Below are 21,755 nucleotides of genomic sequence, written 5' to 3' on the forward strand. Positions count from 1 at the left end.
TGAAAAGAATGTTAAATATCATATATGAACTTTGTGTCACATAAAGATGCAGTAGAGAATAATGCAATTAGAAATAATTATTGCCAAAAAGATACTAGTATTTAATTATCATAAAGTACGTCTATACCTGGAGATTATGTCAAGGAGCTCTTTAAAAAGTAGGAGGAAAAAATCTAATAGGAATGGAGGAAAAAAGAGAGGAAAGCAAGTATCAAAATACCAAATATTAGTGTTTTATTTTCAGTTGGTTTAAAGTAGTCAAAATAATAATACACAGTAGAACAGCGGTTCCCAAACTTGGTTTGCGGCTTATTCAGGGTAAGCCCCTGGCGGGCTACGAGACGCTTTGTTTACCTGAGCGTCCGCAGATACAGCTGCTTGGAGTGTTCAGTGGCTGCAGTTCGCCGTTCCCGGTCAATGGGAGCTGCGGGAAGCAGTGCAGGCTGGGCCACTGCTTCCTGCAGCTCCCATTGGCTGGAAACGGCAAACCACGGCCACTGGGAGCTGCAAGCAGCCGTACCTGCGGACTCTCAGGTAAACGAAGTGTCTTGTGGTCTACCAGGGGCTTACCCTGAACAAGCCGCAAACCAAGTTTGGGAACCCCTGCAGCAGTATCATGCAGAAGATCATTCTTTTAAACAAGATTTCAAGACTGGAATCATATTTCAGTACTGCACTGTAACGTATTGCAATAGATCATATTGTGGATGTAAACACATACATAATCTTAACTTCAATTATTGACTTAACAATATCCATCTTCTAAATTAAAACCAGGGATATTTTGATATGTTCTTAGCTGCATTCAACAGCAAGAAGGCAGCCCAACTCTTATGGCAATTGTCCTCTTTGAAACGGAATTAGATCATCATCAATTCTTAATGCTCCACAGCAGGGTGCACCTGGAAAGTTAATTTGTATCAGGTTAGTGCGAGGTAGATTCACAACCCAGCTAGTGCAACCTTTTGTGTACACAAGCCTTTAGAGTCACAGGGTTAGATTGTAGTGGACCAGGGCACAGAATTTCAGTGCTAGGAGTTGCTGTCTGTGGAGTGCTGAGCCAAGAAGAATGCCTCCTGACACTTTAGTAGTCTCTTGCTGAGCTCATATGACACGCTTTTTTGAAGAAGATCTAAAACCTCATCCTTCAGAGCTTAAACCAGTCTCCTGCTATCGAGGCTAGAAGGTGACATTGCACGTTTGCTCACTGTGGAGATTCTTGTACCTTCTTCTGAGACATGCGGTACTGGCCAATGCTGGAGACAGAATACTGGACTAGGTGGACCACAGGTCTGACTCATTATGGTAATTCCCAGGTTCATATCAGAGAATCCCTATGTCCCTTCTTGAAACTGGTATTTTAGGACATGAATGTGAACAGCAAAACTATACCCCAAGTATTTCTACTATTTTGCCCACTTAGAGCACAGTTCATTGCTGCACAGTATGAATGTCAACTGGGCAGAACATCTGCTTTAAACGAAGAATAGCCCTGTCCCTGATTAATACACCTGTCATTACTACATATCACTGAGTGGAGCACCAAGAGAAGAGAGGAAAACATTAATGTACATCAATAAGAGAGCCATCATAGCATCTCACATGACTCACTACTAATCTGGGCACTGCAAATTTCATCTCCAGATTGATACCGCACTTGTGGAAGAATTCTAATACAATCATACATGTGTGCGTGAGTAGGTTTTTCTCTCTCAAGTGAGCACCCGCAAACATACACAGCATTATTTGAGTAAGACTGTACTGGTCAAGATTGCTTTTAGAACAAGAACTACATTCATTACAATGTTGTACATATATATCCAGTCAACCTCTTTCCTCTAGTTAATCTCCTATACCCTCCAACTTAAAATGGTGCTGAAGATTGAGTCATACACAGACAAGTTACTCTGTTGACAATCCAAATGGCTATATTGAATTGGCATATACTGTTAAAGCAATGCTAATAAACACTTCATTACAGAATTTGATCTAAAAAGAGGGTCTACAGATCTCCAGAATGGTAAAAACAGAAAATGATGAGGCAGATACTAAGTTATAGCACCATGACTCCTACGTTATAGGTATGAAATTACACCATACCCATTACATACAGTTACACCATTGTCTCTTTCAGCAGAGAAGTAATACACATCAACTCAAGCTAGAAAACAGAGAACACTGAGGCTTTTTTCAAGCTACATTAGTAGTCTGTCATATTTAGAGAAGAATGATTGGAAATGAGTAAATCAGAGCTCCTCATGCTAGCCAAATATCTAAACATAAAGCTTTGTTCTTTATACTGTACTGAGACATAGTGCAGAGTTGTGCCTGTTTATATTAAAGGCTGCTTCCAGTTTTCTAGGATCTGAAGCACACACTTTCATTTCTTAGGAAACGACACTGGTTAATATACCCGTAGAAATCAGAACTGACTTTGGTAATCAACTCAGAACTTGTAGAGATTGCTCTTGGTACAAGTACTTTTGAAGTATAAGAGCCCTTAAATTTCCTATTCTCCTTGCCAAATAACTGACATCAGAATTCAGTCCTTCAGAAAATATATAGCATAACAGAATACACTCTAGAATAACATTCAACACAAAACAATGAGTAAATGGTAGTCTGATACCACTACCAGAATGTGCTCTGAATGCATTTTGCTAAATTTGATACCGAAGTCTGTCAGCGGAGATGGACACTGCCTCGTGCAAAGTCTTAATTTGAGCATTTGGGGTTGGTCCTTGGCTCAGGCAGCAGTTGTTTAAATCAAATCAATAAAAATAAGCGTTCAGAAACTTACACAAGTCAAAAAGCCCTCGGCCCACAGGGCTTCCAGCTACAGCTCCCTTCCTTGTACTCCATATAATTCTAAGTTTTTTAGAGGCAGTCTGGAAGGGAGTTGTTGGCCTTGAAGTTCCAAGCTCTTTCAACCCATCTCTTCCTGTCTCTCTTTACAGTTCTGCCTGCCTTCATTCCCTGCAGCAGCTGGGGAGGGGGGTGTCTGTCCATAACTGACACTTCTCACAGTTGGGGGCAGGGGAAGGCTGGTTTTGCTGTTTGCAGGCATAAAGGGTTCTTAACCCCTTCCTGCTGTGTTTGTAGACCCCATCACAAAGCCAAAGAGTGCTCCTCTATCAGAGGTTCTTGTAGTACTAACTAGTGTTTTCTTAACTACTGCTTTTGCTTAGTCTTCATCGTCAAGGGTTTTGTGCTAATTATTAAAGATCTGAGGTACAATTCTAACACTCATACTCACAAAGCAGTCCCAGTAAAACCAATGGGACTACTCACAGAGTATAAAATGGGAGAATCAGGACATTAGTTCACAGCAAATTAGCTAAATGATATTCTTATTCAAAAAAATCTTACCATTAGAGTATCTTCATTCTGGAGTAGGAGATTGTGATGGGGCTTACTCCCATCACCTGTTAGACAAGGGGTTAAGAGCCAATTAGTGCAGCTGTGATTGATTGATTCCTGATCAGAGGGGGTGGAGCTAGATAAGGATCATTAAGCACCTGGGCCTTATAGGGAACCTGAAAGAACTCAGTAGGAGAGAGACTGAAGAGAAGATGGGACTCTCCTGCAGACAGAAACTCATAGAGAGCAAGCCAGGCTCCTGTAGGGAGGGAGCCCTGAAATAGGATTAGTGAAAGTACTTCAGTGAAGCCCAAGAGGGGAGGAGCACATAGACACCAACTCCATGGGTACTCTGGGCTGAAGCACCCATGGAAAAAAATATTGGGTGCTCAGTACCACCACTCTCAGCTGTTCAGCAGGGCCCTGCCCAAACAGCTGATTGGTGGGGCTACCAATCAGCTGTTTGGTGGCTGTGGGAAGGGCTTGGGGGAGGATGGAGAGCAGCGCGTGTCAGGTGGGTGGGGCCTGGGGGAGGAAAGAGGAAGATCAAGGGTGGAGCCTCATGGGAGAGAGTGGAGGAGTGGTGGAGCACCCCTGGGGAAAAATAAAAGTCAGCGCCTATGGTTCAGCAGAGGAAGCAAAAGCTTGGAGGACCCAGGGAGAACCCAGAGGTCCAAGAACCAAAGGGAGGCTGTATAAAGCATAGCTGTAGATCCGCACCACAAAGAGGCTTACAGGTAGGAAGGGACCCAGGGAAACAGGAGCATGTCTGAAGAAGCAGACTGAGCTGCTTAACAGAGTGTCCCTGGATCAGAATACAGAGTTGAGGAAGGGTATGGGTTCCCCCACCAGCCCCCAAGGAAGAGGCATCCAAGCCCAATGGAAGGAATCTTAAGCCTAAGGTGGGGTTGAAGACTGATCTGAAAGGACAGGCTGAGGAATACCCCAAAGGGTGGGGGTTTGGAGGGGAGGCTTTTTTGTGATGGGATGTTTATGAACTTTCTCTTCAACCTCCTTGTTACCCCAGAAGAGGACCAAACTGTATATGACTTGGCACCAAATCCAAGCCATAAAAGACCCAGTGAGAGGCAGATGGCCTGCAGGAGGTACCGAAGACAAGGACATCTTGTAGCATCACACCCTGACACAAAGAGGTGCAATGGGTGGTGAATACATTACATTTCACAGTCAAAGAGTCAAGCAAATGAATCAAGATCAGCTATGAAGGCCAAACTTTCTAGTAACAAAAGTGTCAAAAAGACATGTTGTGTGTCCTTAGTGAGAAAGCTGGGTTTGTTGTTAATTTTGGCATTGATGACTATGTGATCAAGAATGAACAGAAGTCTCTAGTGGACAAAAAATAATACTAATAAAAAAATCTATAACTGCAGATGTTCTCCTAATATCCTACCTTACGTTTGGTTGTCACATTCCTAAAACAATGGTACTTTGCTGAAAACCAGAAGGATGAACAGCTCCCTGTGAAGATTACTTCTCTGAACTGGCCAGCAAAAAGCATTCAATAGCAACTTCCCCAATACTTTTCCTAGAAACTAAATATGCTAGCACCTTTAGAAAATTCTACCTCTACCTGCCCGGGCAGCAAGAATTGTTTGTGTTCTTGAGACTGAGCCATCTCACCAACTCACAGAACCATTTTTTATTTTTATTTTATTGGTATTAGTTGTCAGAATTAAATATATTCATAAGCAGGAGACTATGGACAGGAGACAATGCTTGGATTACCTTTCATATTTTTCTACTTTAAGGGGAAATTATACTTATGTTGACAGACAGTGTCCATCTGGTTTCATAGTGCTGGGGCAGTCTCTCTGTTTTCATGACACCATGTCTGAATGAGCATTGTAGAAACTATATTATCTTTCTTTTACAATAAATTATTTAAAATTTGTTACCTTGTTCTAGCAGGTTATGAGTCTACTTGAACCCTGATTTCAAAGCACCTGTGGAAGTTCAATGTTCTTAACTACATGCTGGAACCGAAATAAATGTATCTTAAAAGTAGTTGCAAGTGCAGCACTTAATAAAGGGCATAAAGTTTCCAGTTTATACCTTTTAGGATAATCTATGCAACCGAATCCATTAGAGCTACAAAGGAACAGCATTCCAAGAGGAGCTGTGGAGGCAAAAAACCTAACTGGCTTCAAGGCTGAGCTTGATAAGTTTATGGAGGGAATGGTATGATGAGAGTGCCTACAATGGTGTGTAGCCAATATGTGACTACTAGCAGTAAATATCACCAATGGCTGGTGATAGGACACCAGATGGGGAGGGCGCTGAGTTACTACAGAGAACTCTTTCCCAGATGTCTGGCTGATGGGTCTTGCGCATGAGGTCTGGATCTGATTGACTGTCGTATTTGGGGTCAGGAAGGAATTTTCCCCCTGGTCAGACTGGCAAAGACCCTGGGGGTTTTCACCTGCCTCTGCCGTATGAGATATGGGTCACTTTCAGGTTAACACTAGTGTAAATGGTGGACTCCCTGTAACTTGAAGTCTTAACATCATTATTTGAGGACTTCACTAACTCAGCTAGAGGTTATGGGTTTATTACAGGAGTAGGTGGTTGAGGTTTGGTGGCATGAAACATGCAGGAAGTCAGAGTAAGTGATCAAGATGGTCCCTTCTTGCCTTAAAGTCTATGAAATTACAGGAATTGTAAGAAAGTGCAAACTGCAGAATAATCCATAGTCACAGTAGTCTGCTTGTAGCTTTTGCTTTTAGCTGATGATTTCACCACTTATTTCAGATGTGAGGGATTACAGAATGTACACACCATCTTTGGCTGTCTGAAAATTTCCAACCTCCTACAGTAATCAGGTGGAGAGATTATTTTGCTACTCTGTATGTCTCACCAGAGCCACTCATAATATAGGATGACAGAAAAGAGAGTATGGAGCCAGAGCCATCAATCCTGTGAAAGGAAGTGGTGTGTGCTATTATGAAAATGAAGACTGGGAAATCACCAGGGGTAGATAACATGCCTGCAGAATTGTTAAAAGGGATCGGCAATCGCAATACTGAAATTATGTGGAAAAATTGTAGTGATGACTAAAAATTGGCTGAAGGACTGGACGAAGGAAATTTTTCTGCCTTTCTCAAAGAAGGCAGATATGACAGTTGTAGTATCTATCATAACATCACCCAAGTGATGCATGCGAGCAAAGTTCTTCTCTGCATAATTCAGAATAGTATGAAACAAAGGATAGAAGCAGGACTACCACCACAACAATCTGTTTTCAAGGCATATGTGACCAAATGGTGAATATTAGTCACATCACTGGAAAAATGCAGAGTACAATCACCTACTGATCACATGCTTCACTGACTACTCAAAAGTGTTTGATTCTCTCTGACATGGCCATCTTTGTACTACATTGGCAGATATGGGGAGTCTAGAGCATTCCAAATTGGCAGATATGGGGAGTCCAAAGCATGAACTCATTGCAAGTCTCTTCCTCCAACATCAGTCATGGTGCGAACAGTGGGAAGTCTATGACACAAGAGTGTATTTTATTGCAAACCTCTAACATATACACAGAATTTATGATGAAACAAGGCTTGGAAGGTTTTGACAAAGTAGAATGAACTTAGGTGTCCACTAATGGAAATCCAACTGACCTGACAAATGCTGATGATATTACTCTCTTTGTAACAACTATGATGCAAATGTTGGAGTCCGTAAAAAACAGTTAGTGAGGAATATGGACTATTCCAGAATGTGAAGAAAACAAAATGCACATACTTTGACTCAGCTAACAGAAATAGGATGCAAGCAGAAATCATAATTAACAGACAAGCTAGAGAGGCAGCAGATGAATTTAATATCTGGGATCACATATAGCCAATCAATGAAGCTGTTTCAAAAAATCAGAAAAGACAAGGGATGGCTTGCTCAGGTATTGCCTCCCTTAAGAAAGTGTGGAAAAAACATTCTGTCTCAGAAGGGGCAACTGGTGAAAAGACTAATTTTTTCCATACAGATTTATGGATGTGAATAAAGTTAATGCTGCTGACAAGAAGAAAATTGAAGCTTTTGTAATGTGCTGCTGGCAAAGACTCTTGCGTATTTCATGGACAGAAAAAAAAAGCTGAATGTCTACATTAGAAAACAAAAATATTGAACAGAAGCAGACCCTGATGTCAAAAACCAATAGAAGCAAAGTTACGTACTTTGGTCACTTTAGGCATAGGAAATAACCTTGAGAAAGTATGGAAAGAATGGTGGAGGGTCATCGTACTAGGGAATGATCAGTGAGGAGATGAATGGATGGTGCAGCAAATCACTGGAAGGTCAGATGCTGCGTGCTTGAAGATAGTGATGGATCATGAAGGCTTCTGAAAATTCTGCTGATATAATTGTTATGCAGACATGAATAAATTGATTTATTAGCAATAATCTACTCCCTTTAGTTGTATAAAGATGATTACCAAGGATGTTGGCAGCAAAACCAGAGTCATATTAACCCCTCCCACCCATTCTACAGAAAAGTGGAGACATTTTTCTTTTCATCAAATGAAAAGGAGATGGGACCTCCACCAGTCTGAAAGTTGAGTCCAGTTAACATGTGACCTAGCAAAATTTATGAATGCATCTGGTTTGTTCATGCAAAACCCATATTTGCCCTCACAAAACCTACCTTCTATCACACTGGGTAATTGCACATAATGTTGAATTACCCAATTTACTAACAAACGGGCTTGCAAAATTTGCATGAATAGATAAGGTGGCCCACTAAAAATTTGTCCCTTAGGTACCCAATGAAACCATATAATGTTACTGCAAACAGGGAGGAAGAAAATTATTGGAGATGGAGTCCCACAATCCGTGATGGAGATCACCGAGAAAATGAACTGATCTCCAGAGTACCAACAATAGTGAAAGCAAATTATGGAAACAGAATGTATATGATGTTCCATGCTTAGCTCTGAAATCCTCATTGAGTTGTTTTCTTTGACAGTCAATGGGTGAGATCAAATTCTGATGTAATGGCATGCAACATTTTTATTTAAGGACTCAAGCTGGTATGTGAGTCATTTTTCAAAGGCAATCTTTATTGTCTCCATTTAGAAGCATCTTTCTTTTGTTGTTCTTAACAGAGTCTAGATCAAAATATGCCATTTTACATCAACTATTTTTAACATATACTTAACATATTTTATTTCTTCTAATTGCAATATGAATGCTTTCTAAGAAGGTTACCTCAGCAAGCTTACAATGAAGACTGCACCACTTCTAATGTTTTACTTAGCTGTAACATAGCAGTTCATTTGCTTCACAAAATGATTTCAAAGTGAAATATTTTCATACCTCCCTCTACCTCAGCATTTTTGCAGGCTGCAGGCTCTACTCAGCTACTGCATCTGCAGTGAATCATATATAATGATCATTTTAATGAAAGAAGAAATACTATGCAGGTAAGGTACATACATATTTTCTTTTCCAATAACATCACTAATGCTTTTTTTCAAGAACAATAACTTTCATGCAGAAGTGGTCACTTTAGCCTCAGTGGTATTATTAAACCTTTGAGTCTAGATTAGAGTAAGTGCATTTTTGGTTTCACAAAGAACTTAAACAAACAAACAAAAATTCTAGAGAGCTCATGGGTTTCAGCATCATTCAAATTAAAATACAGAATATATTAGTCCAATTCTGTTAACATCTCACCTGCATTACCAAACTAAATCAGAAATGAAGATGCTAAAGAAGAAAAATAGTACTGATTTACTGCCCTTTGGAAAAAAAATATGCTATTAATGAGTAATTCTTGGTTTTGAGGATTTCGACCATATCATCACAAAACTAACCAATTAGTTGGTTAGCTCACACATATAATAATGTCAGATACATATAACCTTTTTTATTTGGATAAACAATTAACGTGATGACTTTTGTGCTGGAAGATACTGATTGAATGGATCTTTGCCTCTTACCATCCACGCAGGCTGGCCTTGCTCTTGTTGTACCGGCAATCTGTCCTTTTTTACATGCACAGCGAGCTGTTTGTCGGGCTATAGTCCTTCGGGGCTGGCTGCTATCTCTGTCCAAAGTAACAATCTCACATGTACCTGCAGCCAGTTGACCTGGAAAAAGAACCAGCAACAGGTACCAGAGTCACTGAATGCACTACAGGCAATCTATTACAGCTGAATAGAGTCATGGCCCAATGTCACGGCAGACACTCCACAACAAATGGGAAGCCAGCTGATGGATATAATAAAACTGAGATGCCATACAATTTTTCTTTGTGGTAGACATGTGAAAACCTTGCAAACTGGTTCTGTCAGAAAATGGTTATTGTTCTATAAAAGCAGAAAAGCTAGGGTCAAACAGATTACTTTTATGTTAGTTGGTGTAAAGGAACAATCCATTTTTGCAGCAATGAAATTAAATGTGGCACTGTCTATACGTGTGGAAAACAAATGTTTGAAAATACCAAAGGCAAATTTCAGAAAATGTCTGCAAACGGTGCCCTTTCCATGAACGTAAATCTGAATTACAGGATTTTTTTCTTTGAAAATCCAGTTTTATAACAAAGTATTTGAGTTTGAGCAGATTTTTCAATCCCTTAATTTAGCTTCCATCCCATCACACTAAAATACAAAAGCACTTACATACATATTTCCTATTAGATATTAGCCTGTGATCCTTGTATACACTAATCATGCCATCAACTTGCAAACCACATCAAGATGACACTATTTAATAGCCAAGCATATATGTATAAGTTCCTCTGATCTATGCTGTTTTCTCCAAAGATACTAAGAAAGCCCATTCAGTTTGATTCTGGATTTCATACATGCTCTAGGATAGATAGAGAAAGTAATAGAAAATGTTTTTGGTGGAAGTTGTGCCAAAAGTGAATCTTGAAAGTTTGAAATGTCACATTCCTTTTGAAGATGTTGATAACATGACACTAGTAAAGGCAAATGTTAACTTTTGCAAGCAAGACAGATATATTATTGATAATACAGTGGTTAATAAGGTAGAAAAACAGACTATCACTTTTTACCGGGCAGGTGTATTATTTATCTCTTCTAGATTTTATGTTACAGTGCAAGATAGTACTTTTATTTGGTCTTGTACTTGCATGCAATCAATTACAACCATTTATGTGAACATGTGCAAAAATGTGTCTGAAATTCATAAGCTAACTACATCTAGTTCTCAGAATACTTGAGATGGAATAAATGCCAATCTAGAGATGACAAACCGGGCTGTGCAATTTCAACAATATTTCTAGTAAATGGTTTCAGGTCTATTGAAAACTTTAATGTTTCTTGTCAGGTGGGTCTTCTGATGTAAGGTGCACATTTGAGCAAGCAGTTAAAGACTGTGATATCTGATCATTTACTACCATAGTCCCATAAAAATAAACCCTCTTATTTCACAAAAAGCTACCTAAAAACAAAGGTAAATTCAAATGAAGTAAAGTCTAAATGATTAAAATAATATTGCCGTTTTAGTAGTTTCTCATCCTTAATGTTTCTCGGCTTCTGTTTCATGACCACTCCCCCTGGGAAACGTGAACAAGATTTTTGAAATTATCAGAGGAGCAAAATATTGATGGGTCTCATCCAGCCACTGGGATTGATTCAACAATGAGTGGATCTACTTTTATGTTGGTTAAACTCCATTATATCAGTGAATTATACCAGGGTAAAACTGAAATAACACAGTGATGAATCAGGAGCACAGCTTTCTACAGACTACTACACATATTTACATATCTATATTAATCTATCTAAAGGTTTTCCAAAGCACCTATCACCATGTTATCTAGTGCCTACTAGTTAAATTAGATTTGCACAGTGAGATTTTTAGAAAACGTCATGAACCTTCTTCTCTTCTGCCTTCCCTGGTTAAGATGTGTTTATCTTAAGCAGGGACTATTGATTTTTTATTTTATTTGTTTGCTTCTCCTCTCTTCCTCCTTTCTCCCATTAATCTGGTTATGGTGGGGAAGCTTTTCAGAAGAGGAGGACTTTGCAGCTTGCCCAGACTCTGTATTTGTCTGACCTCCCTTGGAAAATTATTCCAAAGTTGATACCCCTTAAATTGAAGGAGTAAGAAAGAAAGAAAGAAAGAAAGATTTTCCACATCTCTCATACATCTTGTCCTGCACTTTGGGAGCTGCATTGTCCCAAAGGAATGTAAATACAGTAATGAGTCATGTGGAGATGCAGTCATTGATGTGGCTAGATCAGAGGTGGGCAAACTACGGCCTGCGGACCGGATCCAGCTCCTCAAGGCTTTGGATCCGGCCTTCGGGATTGCCCCCAGTGGTGTTGTAGGCCCTGCGCCACACTCAGAAGCGGCTGGCACCAAGTACCTGTGGCCCCTGGCGGGGTGGGGGGGGGCAGTGGGCTCCGTGCATTGCCCTCGCTTTCAAACACCGCCCCCCACAGCTCCCATTGGCCGGGAACGGGGAATCATGGCCAATGGGAGCTTCGGGGCAGGTACCTGGAGGCGCGGCAAGGGCAGCACACACAGAGCCCTCTGCCCCCTCTCCCCCAGGGGCTGCAGCGCTTCCTGGAGCGGCAGGGAGCCGGGGACAGGGCAGGCATGCAGGGAGCCTGCCCTGGCCCCGATGCATGCTGTTGCCACCCCAGAGCTGCTTTAGGTAAGCGGTGAGGGCCGGAGCCCAAACCCCTCCTGCACCCTGCCCCAAGCCCCATGCCTGCACCTCACGCACCCCTCATGCACCCCAACTCCCTACCCTGAGCCCCCTCGTACACCCTGAACCCCTCCTGTACCCAACCCCCTGCCCTGAGCTCCCTGCTACACCCTGCACCCCTGTGCATCTCAACCCCTGCCCTGAGCCCCGACGCACCCTGTATCCCTCCTTCACTCCAAACCCCTGCCCTGAGCCCCCTCCTGAACTCCGCACCCCTCCTGCACCCCAACCCCTTGCCCTGAGCCCCCTCATATGCCCCACACCCCTCCTCTGTCCCAATCCTTTGACCTGAGCCCCTTCCTGCACACCGCACCCCCTCCCACACCCCCTCCCACACCGGCCCTGCATACAATTTCCCCACCCAGATGTGGCCCTCAGCCCAAAAAGTTTGCTCACCCCTGGGCTAGATCTTGACCCTTGATTAATTTAAATGAGACCGTGGAGTAGTAACAGAAATAGAATGGAAACCAATGGAGGGATAGAAGCACAGAGGTGATGAGCTCACAGTGGCTCTTACCACTCAGGAGGTGGGCTGCAGTATTCTGGACAAGCTGGAGTTTCTCCATGCTTGCTACCGTCAGTCCAAAATGCAGTAAGTACAGTAATCCAGCCTGGGGGATGACTGTATGAATCACTGTGGCAAAAGCCTCATATGGAAGGAAAGGGACAAGTTTCCTAGCAAGGTGCAGATGGCTACCTGGTTTTCTAGACTAAGCACAGATTACGATAAATGGGAGTAGTGGCTTTCAATAAACCAGCTCATTCAGTGAATCAGTTCTCCCTTTGGACCCATTTCTGAGCTAGAAATACAGATATCAAAATCCAAAGCTGATACAAATCTAAAAAAAAATAGTAGTACTTCTGTAATTAGTATTTATAATTTGGGGCCACAGAAATCATAAATACCCACAACTTTCTTTAGTCAATGGGAATTGTGGGCACTCAACACCTTTTTTTTAAAGAGAGAAAAATAATGTTTATTGTTCAATTCTGCAACTGTTCCGTGTGAGAATCCTATCAAGATCATTGACAGTTCTGTGAATACGTGCATACAAGCTGCATAGCAGGGAGGAAAAACGAGGCTCCAGGTGAAACAATCAAATCCTAACACGTGTCTTAAAATAGAGTCTATATTCTTGAAAAAATAAAATCAAATGCCAGTTTGCTAATGAAACAAAGATTTCTTCCCAGGTTATTTTTAGGCATACTGGTTTGCAATCTCATCAAGACAGACATGTATTCCAAAGAGCCTTGAAAATTAAACTGCATGTCATATGAGAAAGAGACAACTTTTGTAAGATGTTTGATGTCCTTCTTACCACATCCCCAACATGCAGTACAGTAATTGCTCATGAAGGAGGGTCTGCATGATGATCTATTTAATGTTAGTTCTTGGTAGGAAATAAAATTTCTGTTCTCTCCCACAGAATAAAATAATCCATTTAAAAGAAAATCTGTTGTGATTATAACAAATGTGATATAGTTATGAATTTCTCTCTTACACACATTGTAAAGCAGAAGACTTCATTTTTCCCCTAACATAGAAATTCAGATGGAGACACCACCTTCTCCATCTTCTAATACGATACAAACAGAACCTGATGTAAAGGGATGGTTTTACTAATGGTTTTAGCTTCCATATTCATCCAGGAACTTTAATTCTGAATTGCACATGCAGGCTTATATTGCAGTTTCACTGAATAATTTTCCATGCACCACCAATTTGATGCCTAGCAACACAAGCTCTTTTTAGTTCAAAATGCATAAAGGTAGATGTTATTAAAAATCTCGGCTAGATTCAGGCTCTGTTTGTGATTGAACACAATGCCAGCAGTTGTTTCAAATCAGATCATCGTAATAAATTCCGCAGTTATTGAAATACTGAAGTCTTCTTGACAGCTAAATCCTGAGTGATGCTGAGCACCCACTGAAATAAGTGGGAGTTTAAGTGGATTAGCATTTCTCAGGATTTGCAAGAGATATTAACCCGTAAGTGTCCAATTAGTTTATACATATTTTGCTTAGAAGAGAAATGACAATGTTTTAGGGAAAGACTGAAAATATTAATTCCATATTTCCTTCTTGCAATGAAATATTCCAGAATAATATGTCTTTCCTTGAGAATGACCTGAACAGTATGATTGCATTTAAAATGTCTACTTTTGGACAGAGCCCTTTAAGCTTTTATTTTAAAATACAATTGAAAACAATAGCACTAGGCAATTGAAGGGAATTAATTTAACCTAGAGTAACAAATTCTATTCTCAGCATTACAACAGTGTAAATTCAGCGTAACTCCAAATTTACATTGGTGCAATTGAGAAGTCAGTGAAACAACTTTATAATTACTGTCACAGAGCAGAATTTGGTTCATACTCTATAACTGAATCTAGGAAAAGGACATTCACTGAAACAGAATTATTTCAAGATAGCTCTCAACTGAGAGTACAATTTCAAACCTAATTTATGCTACAAATGCATTCCAATTTCTCAAGAAACATACACATTAAAATGAACTAAATCCCTTTTCCATCACTAAAATATCTGATACTGAAAGCATTTGTCTCAAAGATGTTCAGTCTGTCATTGAGGATCATCTAGAACCCAAATATTTTATTAAAACATATAAATTGTTTAGGTAAAGCAGTGCAAACTGGGATTCTTCAGGCATACTACTCTAGGACAGCAACTCTCTTTAAATGTCTTTAACTGTTTCCTACTGGGTATGACTGTGCTGATGATCAAAGAACCTAAGGATTAATCTGTCACTGTTACTGAAAGAAAAAGGAATTATTTTGGATAATTCCTTCATTACAAATTTATCCTGCAGAGGTGCCATGAGCTAAAAAGCATTGGATGCCTGTGACTCAGTTTTGGGGAATTTCTGGACTCTTGCAGAATCTTCTGTATGATCTTTGTTGAGTTACATCTACAGAGCCAAATTCTGCTTTCATTTACATCAGTGTAAAACTGGAGTAACTCCAACTTCAACAGCATTATTCTGGATTTACACTAGTGTAAAAGAGCATAATTTGGCCCATATTTTGCAGTGCCTACATTAAAAAGTTTTTCAGCTAAAAGCCTTCTATGATTCATAAGTACATATTATGAATTAACACGTGAAAAATCTGATGGTCTGCTCTTTTTAAGAGTCTGATTGAAATATTTTCAAAATAATGCAGCCATGAAACAGTACAGTATGTCCCTAAAGTAACAACTAATCTTGTTGTCATTTTCAGACTAATACTTCTTAACCACTTCACACATATAAGCAGTATGGATGCTAGGTGGATAGGGAAAAAAAAGTCATCCTTTTCATTCTGAAATAAGCAATTTTAATTAAAGGAATGATCCTCCACAGCTGGGTAATTGTATAGGCAAAGTCTATAGTGTAATAGGCCTTCAATATTCATTCAATACATTTGTTTATCCTCTTGTGGAATTATTTTTAAAGTAAGTGTAATATTATGCTAACACTGAACATGGTGTTGCCAGTTTACATTATTTGCTTAGTGCCACAGCTTTGAAACTCAACTCTATTTATTTTTGTATAAATATATATTGTATTGTCCTCTGTTCACTGCCTTCAAAAACACAATTAAAAGGAAAATAAATGCAGATAGCATCTCCACCAAAAACTTCAGGTCAAAAGACCTGATTCTGCAGCCATTCCACAGCCTGAACTTTTGCTGATGCCAAAAATGAGCTCACAGCCAGGAGAGGCTCAAAAATCAAGACATGAATGCACAAGGAACGTAGAAACATTGCATACATTATGATGTTTACCGTTTTCAATTTGCTTCCTGTGCAGTACATCATTTCCAAAAGTGATTCACAATGGTGAACAAATGCAGGGCATAGCAGTGTAAATTCTCAGACACCTGCACAGTCACATGTCCAAATTAACACATTTGGCAGTACATTATATTCTCTGTGAAGGGAAAAGTAACAGTTTGGAATACTGTGTTGAGGAAGAAACTTGTTCACCATCATGGCAGAGGACAGAGGCATAATAACTGTCCATGTGATAAAGCCACCAGAGTACACAGGATAAGTGTTTCTGATTGGTGGTATGTTGCCATGAGTCAGATTCATCTGAGTGATGCATATCCAAAAGCAGTGCAACTATTTATGTTTGTAAGGAACATGTAACTAGGTCTCCCACACCAGCATTTCCTGATGAGTGGATTAGGACAGGCCAAGTATTGGCAACACCCTGCACTCCCAATTACTATCAGGCAAATTATAGCTGCTTCTTTTGTGAGTCTACTCAGGGGCAAAGGGCTTCTCTCTGCAGAACACCAGATATGATTTGCCCTACCTGCCCTCACATAAATCTTATGAATATTAAGGAAAACAGTCTGCAGAATAATGTACAGTTTCTTTAAATTTCCCTCAGTGACGATTCCTCAAGTAATTGTTCTTTTTAAGTTCCCTTAATTCTGTTTAGATAGTGAGTCTAAAACGTCCCTCTAAATGTGGAAGTCATGTAACCACTGCTGTCAGCAATAAACACAAGCAATAGGGAATACCTGGGTTCTTTTCGTTACAGAAATACTGCATCCATGCAAAACACTATGGGTTCCAAATATCTGCACAAAGCTGCTATGAAGAAGAATCTAGAGAAGGGAAGCACAAAATGTTGATGCTAGATTTCAATTAGTCTGTTCCCAAGACCTCTATCAGTACCAAAAAGAAAACAAATGCAGGAATCCAGGCTTTAACATATCTATGTTGATATATCAATTGAGGATTTGGCCAACCATATGTTATCCTTTTAAAAACTATGAGAAACAGCATTAACTATCCCGTTCACCTATCTTTATTACTCTGTACATATTAAAACAAATCCATCTTGTTTACAAAGCAAATAGCCACAAGAGAAGAACAAAAGGTTCTTTCATAAAGGTGAGGCTTTTCCTCTGGGGAAAGGTGGAGAGCAAGAAGCGTTAATTTTCCTGAACATCTAGTAACATTGTTGAACCCAGCAGGAGCATGTTGTGAAGGAACAAGTCTGCTGTCTTCAGGAGATGTCACTGCAGGGAATATGAAACTGGTTTGCGGGAACGTGCACATAAAGTCAACTATCCATAATAGATATTATAAAACAGCAGAAGTGAAAGTAGATTTTAACCTGTCAGAGCCATCCTCCTTTTCACTCTGGAAAGCGACTGCCATTCTAATATTGTAAACAAACTATACGGACACACAACACAGACTCTAAAAGGTCATGTGAAGGCCCTTCGTACTAAGTAAATGTTGCAATGTTCTTGGATCTACAACAGTAATGAGATTAAACTGTTCTGATCCAGTAGTGATCACATGGGAAAAGAAAAATTCAATAGGACAGAATTTTTATTTCATTAAATTTTTCATGTAAAGGCCTGAAAAAACAGTAACACTAGATTTCTGATTATCATCAGTGAGGTAGAAAGTTATATCCTACCCAGGAAGAGCTGTGTAATCACTCAGTGTCCATAACACTGCTCTGGAAAATGGGGAAATCAGAAGGCTAAACTGTGCAGTTGAAAACAATTGCTGCCTAATAGTGTTTTGTCTTGGTAAGTTACCGTGGTCTAACTAATAACTAAGAATGCAACAAAAATTCAAATGACCTGATTTTTTTTGTAGCTGTTGCAGTAGCAAGAATGTGGCCACACTAAATCATCCACAGTGCTACCCCTAACAAATCTAATAAGTAATGTCTTCAAATAAACACATTTATTATGAGGTATAACTAAAACACGGCTTCCCACTCCATTTCTCCCCAAATCTGGGATTCATTGGGTAGTAAGATAGTGAATTCTAGGAGGTGAAGCCAGAGAAATTGGCTACTCTGTGTGTCATTATTTCCTGCCTGCCCCACTCACTGCGTGGAGAGTTTCTGTCTAAATTAATCCTATCGGCTTCAAGACTTTGTGATCTGAAACACTCCCAGTTAGGGACAGGTTCTAGATTAGCAGCTGACAAGGAAACCCCTGAAAGCACAGTGCCACCAGGGTGTATGTCTACACTGCAACTGGAAAGTTTGACTTTCGGCTTGGGTAGATGTACACACACTAGCTCTGCTCAAGCGAGGGCACTAAGGGTATGTCTATACTGCAATTAAAAACCCATGTCTGGCTAATGCCAGCTGACTAAGACTCATGGGCTCAGGTTAAGGGGCGGTTAAATTGCAAAATAAATGTCTGTGCGCCGTTGGGAGCCTGGACACCAGGACCCTGAGGGGGGGGAGGGTCCCGAACATCTACACTGCAATTAAACAGCCTCTTAGCCTGAGCCCCACAAGCCCAAGCCAGCCGGTGTTGGCCAGCCACAGGTGTCTAATTGTAGTATAGACATACCCCAAAAAGTAGAAGCCTGGCCCCCATGGCACAGGTTATGGCTCAAGCTAGCTACCCAAGTATAACCCTGTCCGAGATCCTAGGAACATATTCAGGTGGCTAACTTAAGCCTGTGGTTCTCAACCAGGTGTACGTGTACCCCCGGGGGTACGCAGAGGTCTTCCAGGGGGTATATAAACTCATCTAGATATTTGCCTAGTTTTACAACAGGCTACATAAAAAGCACTAGCTAAGTAAGTACAAGCTAAAATTTTGTACAATGATTTGTTTATACTGCTCTGTATACTATACACTGAAATGTAAGTACAATATTTATATTCCAATTGATTCATTTGATAATTATATGGTAAAAATTAGAAAGTCAGCAATTTTTCAGTCATAGTGTGCTGTGACACTTTTGTATTTTTAGGTCCAATTTTATAAGCAAGTAATTTTTAAGTAAAGTGAAATTTTGGGGTATTCAAGACAAATCAGACTACTGAAAGGGGTACAGTAGTTTGAAAACGTTGAGCGCCACTGACTTAAGACACTGCCCATGCCACAGTGACCACTGTGCTATTTTTAGTGCACTAGCTTTGAGCAGAGTTAGCGTGTGTACTCCTACCCAAGCCAGGAATTACACCTCCCACTTACAGTGTAAATGTACCCTTACTAGTACCCCAGCAGCTGGTGAGAACCAGAGGCACTATGGAGGAATAATGCCTTCAAACAGATGGCATGGCCTTCAGCAGAGGCCCTCCTGTTGGCCCTCCTGCCATTTCTGAAAAGAAACAACATACATTGAACCATGTAAAGGAAACTCAATTAGTAGAGATCTAAAGTTTCCTGTTCATAAACAATCAGTACCACATTGGCTCAAAGGGAAAAATTCATTTAAAATGTAATAAATTAAAAAGGGACCCCTTTTCATCAAGCCATGGAACCCCAGATATGTTTGCATTAACATGGGGTGATTTTAACTGACTGTTCGAGTGTTTGAGTGATGGCTTAACTATCTTCCCTTTCAAAGGATTGTGTGCACACGGGAAGACGCTTTACACACAAGAGTCACACAGAGGTGCAAGCATTCTGGCTATATAACTCAGCTATTTTGCTGGCATTCAGAGACTGCTGCTATGTCTGGGCAAGCTTTGCTGCTGCTTTGGTCATTTTTATCCTTCCTGTTCAAAGCAAAAATGTGAAATAGATGCACAGTGAAAATCAAAACAGATCTTGATCTTTGTTGCCTCATTTCTATTCTGCCATTCAGAGGGAGAGATCCCCAGCTGCACCGGAGCTGTGCTCAGCATCACTCAGAAGGTGACGGGCAAAGGTAACTTTAAGCTACCTTTGTTCTGGTGGCCTTGAGCATAGGAGGAGGACACAGTTTAGTCATTAAAGAAACATATAGGCCTCTAGATTGCTCTAAGTTGCACTGGCTTGTAAGATCCTCAACAGAGTTCAATAGAATGTACTGCACTCCAGTCATGCCTCCTTATGCACTGGCACAGCCCCGGTACTTGGGATGTTAGAAGCAGTGGCATACAGCCAACATATCTGACTCAATGCCAGCCACGGAGGGCAGCCATTAGCGCAGTGCTCTAGCCCCTTAGCACCAAAAAGGGGCTCCAGTGGAGGGCCAGTGTCTAGTCACAGAAATCCAAACCCCTTTTTGAGCACTCAGGAGGTAGGATAATACAGGTTGGTGCACAAGGGTTTGCAGTAAAAATCTGTGCTCAGCATCAGTCTGTTTCACTTTTCAGTCTGTTCACCAAAGCATTTCTCTTCTTTCTGTTCAAAGAGCCCAATCTTTGCATACTCACCACTCCCATTGACTCTGTAATGTTCACTAAATAAGAATGTGTTTCTACATTAAGAAACAAGACTATATAAACTCACCCCACAATTAAAATTAGTCTCAAGTTACTGAAAAACTAAAACTTGCATCCGAAAGTTAAAAACTAAAACTGAAAAACTAAAACTTGCATCCGAAGAAGTGGGTATTCACCCACGAAAGCTCATGCTGCAAAACGTCTGTTAGTCTATAAGGTGCCACAGGATTCTCTGTTGCTTTTACAGATCCAGACTAACACGGCTACCCCTCTGATACTTGAAAAACTAAAAGTCTTTGCAGTCTATAGTAGAAGAGATAAATGGCACAAATCCACTCAACCATACAACTGTAAGATAGAAGCAAACAAAAAAAAGTATCAACCATAGGTATGAAAGAAGCAAGACTTCAAGTTATCCATTTATGTTAGTGAAAATAATTTTAAGAAGTCATTAAATTCATGACATTGTGTTTAAAAGTTTAAATTCACATTTTTATTTTTTAATTATTCCCTGTCTAATGAAGGCCATCTTTAAATGTACTAATCATTTTTGGTACCCAATTAAAACTTAAACTGTGCTATCAATTTCCTCACAAATACCTAATACATAATACTGTTCAGACCAAGCTCCTTAGTAACAAAGGAACTAAAATGAAGACTCATTCGTTTGCTCGGCTATTTGAAGAAATATGCTTACCATTGAGAAAGATGCTACCCACGGCATGAAGTAGTGTCACGTCTTGTAACGAGACTATATATATAAAAAAATAAAAAAAAATTATGGGTTGTACTGTATGACTCTGAAACCGAAGATACTTCAGAACAAACTTCTATAGAACATTTAGAAATAAGCAACTTGTGAAGTCCCCTTCATACTAGCAACGAAGAATGAATCAGTCACCATATTCTTTGAAAACCCCAATTTAAGCCTGATACTATGAATCCTTTAATCGAACCCTATGAAAAATAGCACTATGTAAGGCCCTAATCTACCCTCTATGGAAAACTCCCATTGACTTCAATGGGAACCCTACAAGCAAAAGATCCACAGGATTGTGTCCTGAGTTGGCAACATTTTGTGTCTCCTATTTTCACCTAACCTATAGCTCTTTCAGATTTTATGACAGAATATTGGCTGTGATCAAAATTTCAGTATACTGGGTAAGTGTTTCTGATTAGTGGTACTTTGCTAGAAAACCTTCCCATTCACACTCTGAACCAAGCTAAACACATGTATATAGGCCAGCTCTGTCAGCATAGACCCTGGTGGAGAGTCACCAAGGAGGAATGTCTGCCCAGGCTGGAGGTTGTGGCAATGGACACTTTGGACATGTTATGTTAGGAGCAAGTACAGCCCAAAAAGTAAATGGTGGAAAGCCAGGGAAGCTAGGATATGCCAATACATAATTTTCTACCAGCAACCTTGTTATGAAGTGTTTAGCTGAAAGCTATTACCACCACTGGAAACCCTGGGAGGATGATGGCTCTATTACTAGCTGCTCTTCTTTGGGATAAATCTCTGCTGGAGTGCAGAGGAAC

The 21,755-nt window shown here is 40.3% G+C and overlaps 1 protein-coding gene across 5 annotated transcripts in view; it reads right to left on the bottom strand.

The window, feature by feature from the left end:
* TAFA5 (TAFA chemokine like family member 5) overlaps positions 1 to 21,755 on the bottom strand; it is a 594,392-nt gene that overhangs the window by 245,306 nt on the left and 327,331 nt on the right. For all 5 annotated transcript variants that reach the window (XR_005592624.1, XR_005592625.1, XM_039519835.1 and 2 more), the window contains exon 2: positions 9,318 to 9,467. Coding sequence is in view for 3 of the 5 variants with exons in the window: in XM_039519835.1 (XP_039375769.1) it covers positions 9,318 to 9,467 (150 nt within the window). In the remaining 2 variants the exon portion in view is untranslated. The remainder of the gene's footprint in view (positions 1 to 9,317; positions 9,468 to 21,755) is intronic.

The sequence above is a fragment of the Mauremys reevesii genome, linkage group 1 (genome assembly GCF_016161935.1).
Source record: "Mauremys reevesii isolate NIE-2019 linkage group 1, ASM1616193v1, whole genome shotgun sequence".
NCBI lineage: Eukaryota > Metazoa > Chordata > Testudines > Geoemydidae > Mauremys > Mauremys reevesii.